This window comes from Pteropus medius, unplaced genomic scaffold, assembly GCF_902729225.1.
Source record: "Pteropus medius unplaced genomic scaffold, Ma_sr-lr_union100, whole genome shotgun sequence".
In the NCBI taxonomy this organism is placed as follows: domain Eukaryota; kingdom Metazoa; phylum Chordata; class Mammalia; order Chiroptera; family Pteropodidae; genus Pteropus; species Pteropus medius.
The window spans coordinates 8,058,024-8,059,635 of NW_024349801.1; the positions used below are offsets into that span (position 1 = coordinate 8,058,024).

Sequence of the window (1,612 nt, forward strand, 5' to 3'; positions counted from 1 at the left end):
GTTTTCTGGTTTGGGTCTTCCCCCGCCCCCCCGCCCCGGTTTGTTCTGTTTCCCCCTCCATCCCTGATCCAGATGGGCCGCAGGGCTTTCAGAAAGGAAACCCTCATCCAGCCCCGGGTCTATCCCACGGTCCCATCCGTAAGAAAACCAAGCGCTGGGCCTGAGAGGTCCCCAAATGCTCAGCCCCGGGTGGGCCAGATCCTCTCCAGAATTCTAAGGGTCTCCCCGAAACGCCGGAGGGGCAGAGCTTCGGATTCCACAATCCAGCCGAGAACCCAGGCCAGGAAGGGGACTCCCGGTTCTCCCCGCCCCCAGCCCCCCCTCACCCAGCCCCCCAGCGCGCAGCAGGCCCCGGGCTCCAGGTGCAGCGGCGGGAGGGGGCACCCCCCGGGCCCCGAGGGGAGGCGCGGGGGTGCCCGCGCGCGGCCGCGCGAAGCGACTCACCGTGGCGGACGCCAGGCTGTTGTCGGCCAGCGTTAGGTGGTGCGGCTCCCAGCGCCTCAGGAATTTCGAGGTGAGGATCTTGCTGAGAAAGGTCCGCGGGTGCCGAATGACACAGACCTGGATGTCGCCCTCCTGCAGCAGTTTGTACCTCATCCCGTTGCACAGCAGAAGGGCCCGGCGGCAGGGTACGGCGCCCATCTTCGTGCCCTCGGGGGCCGGCACGTCGCCCCCCAGCAGCGGCTTGGTCTCCTCTATCTGCCGGGGGTCGCCGCCGCCGCCCGAGCTGCTGGTCAGATCCATGGCCGGCCGGGCCGGGGAGGGGGCCGGGGGCGGGGAAAGGGGCTGTCCTGGCTGCCCGGCGGCGGGGCCCCCGTTCGGCGGCCCGCACCCCCCCACCGCCCAGGAAGGTGGGGGGGTGTGGGGCTGGGGGCGCCCGCAGGGGAGGAGCCGGGGGCGGGCGGCTGGCGCGGCCGGCGCTCGGTCCCTCCTGAGGGGCTCGGCTTCCTCCTAGCTCGTCGGGTGCATGCTCGCGGCGGCCGGACCGGCTCGGCGGGCGGGCAGGGAGGCGGGCGGCGGCGGCGGCGGCGGCGAGCGGGGGCCGCGCGGCGGGCGTGTCTCGGCCCCGCCGCCCGCTCGTGTGTACAGTACGTGTGTCTGGGCGGCCGTCAGCGGGCGAGTGTGCGGCGGGGGCCGCGGGGGCCGGCTCAGTTGAGAGATTGCAGAAGCCGCTCGGCGCCCGCGCGATTGGTCCCCGCGGGGTCATGTGCCCGCCCCTCTGACGTCAATGGCGGCAACGGCGGCGGCCGCCGCGGCTTCGGCCTCTCGCAGGCGGAGCCGGCCGCCGGGCGGAGACGCGAGGGGCAGAGGCGCGGCCCGACGGGAGGGGGTGGCCCCAGGGGAGGGGGATGCGGCGGGCCAGCCCCTGCAGGACCTCGCCAGGCCCCACCCGGGATGTGGGGGTGGGCCGGGGGCGGGGCGCGTGACGTCACGCCCAGCCGCGCCCCCGCCGGTGCCCAGGCGGGTGCTGAGCCGCGAGGCCCTTCATCTGGACCGGATCCCGGAGCAGTGGCGGTACCCGCACCTCACGCTCCCCACCCCTGCGCCCCGAAATATGCCAACGCGACGGCCAAGGTGCGGCCAGGTGCAAACCTGAGGGACCAGGGCGGGG

General features: G+C 74.6%; 1 protein-coding gene across 1 annotated transcript in view; it reads right to left on the reverse strand.

Moving 5' to 3' along the window:
- The window catches only part of CMIP (c-Maf inducing protein), a 229,082-nt gene extending 227,948 nt beyond the window's left edge, over nucleotides 1–1,134 (reverse strand). The window contains exon 1 of the mRNA XM_039888811.1: nucleotides 445–1,134. Coding sequence (XP_039744745.1) covers nucleotides 445–744 — 300 coding nt within the window. The 5' untranslated portion in view covers nucleotides 745–1,134. The remainder of the gene's footprint in view (nucleotides 1–444) is intronic.
- Nucleotides 1,135–1,612: the final 478 nt, after the last annotated feature.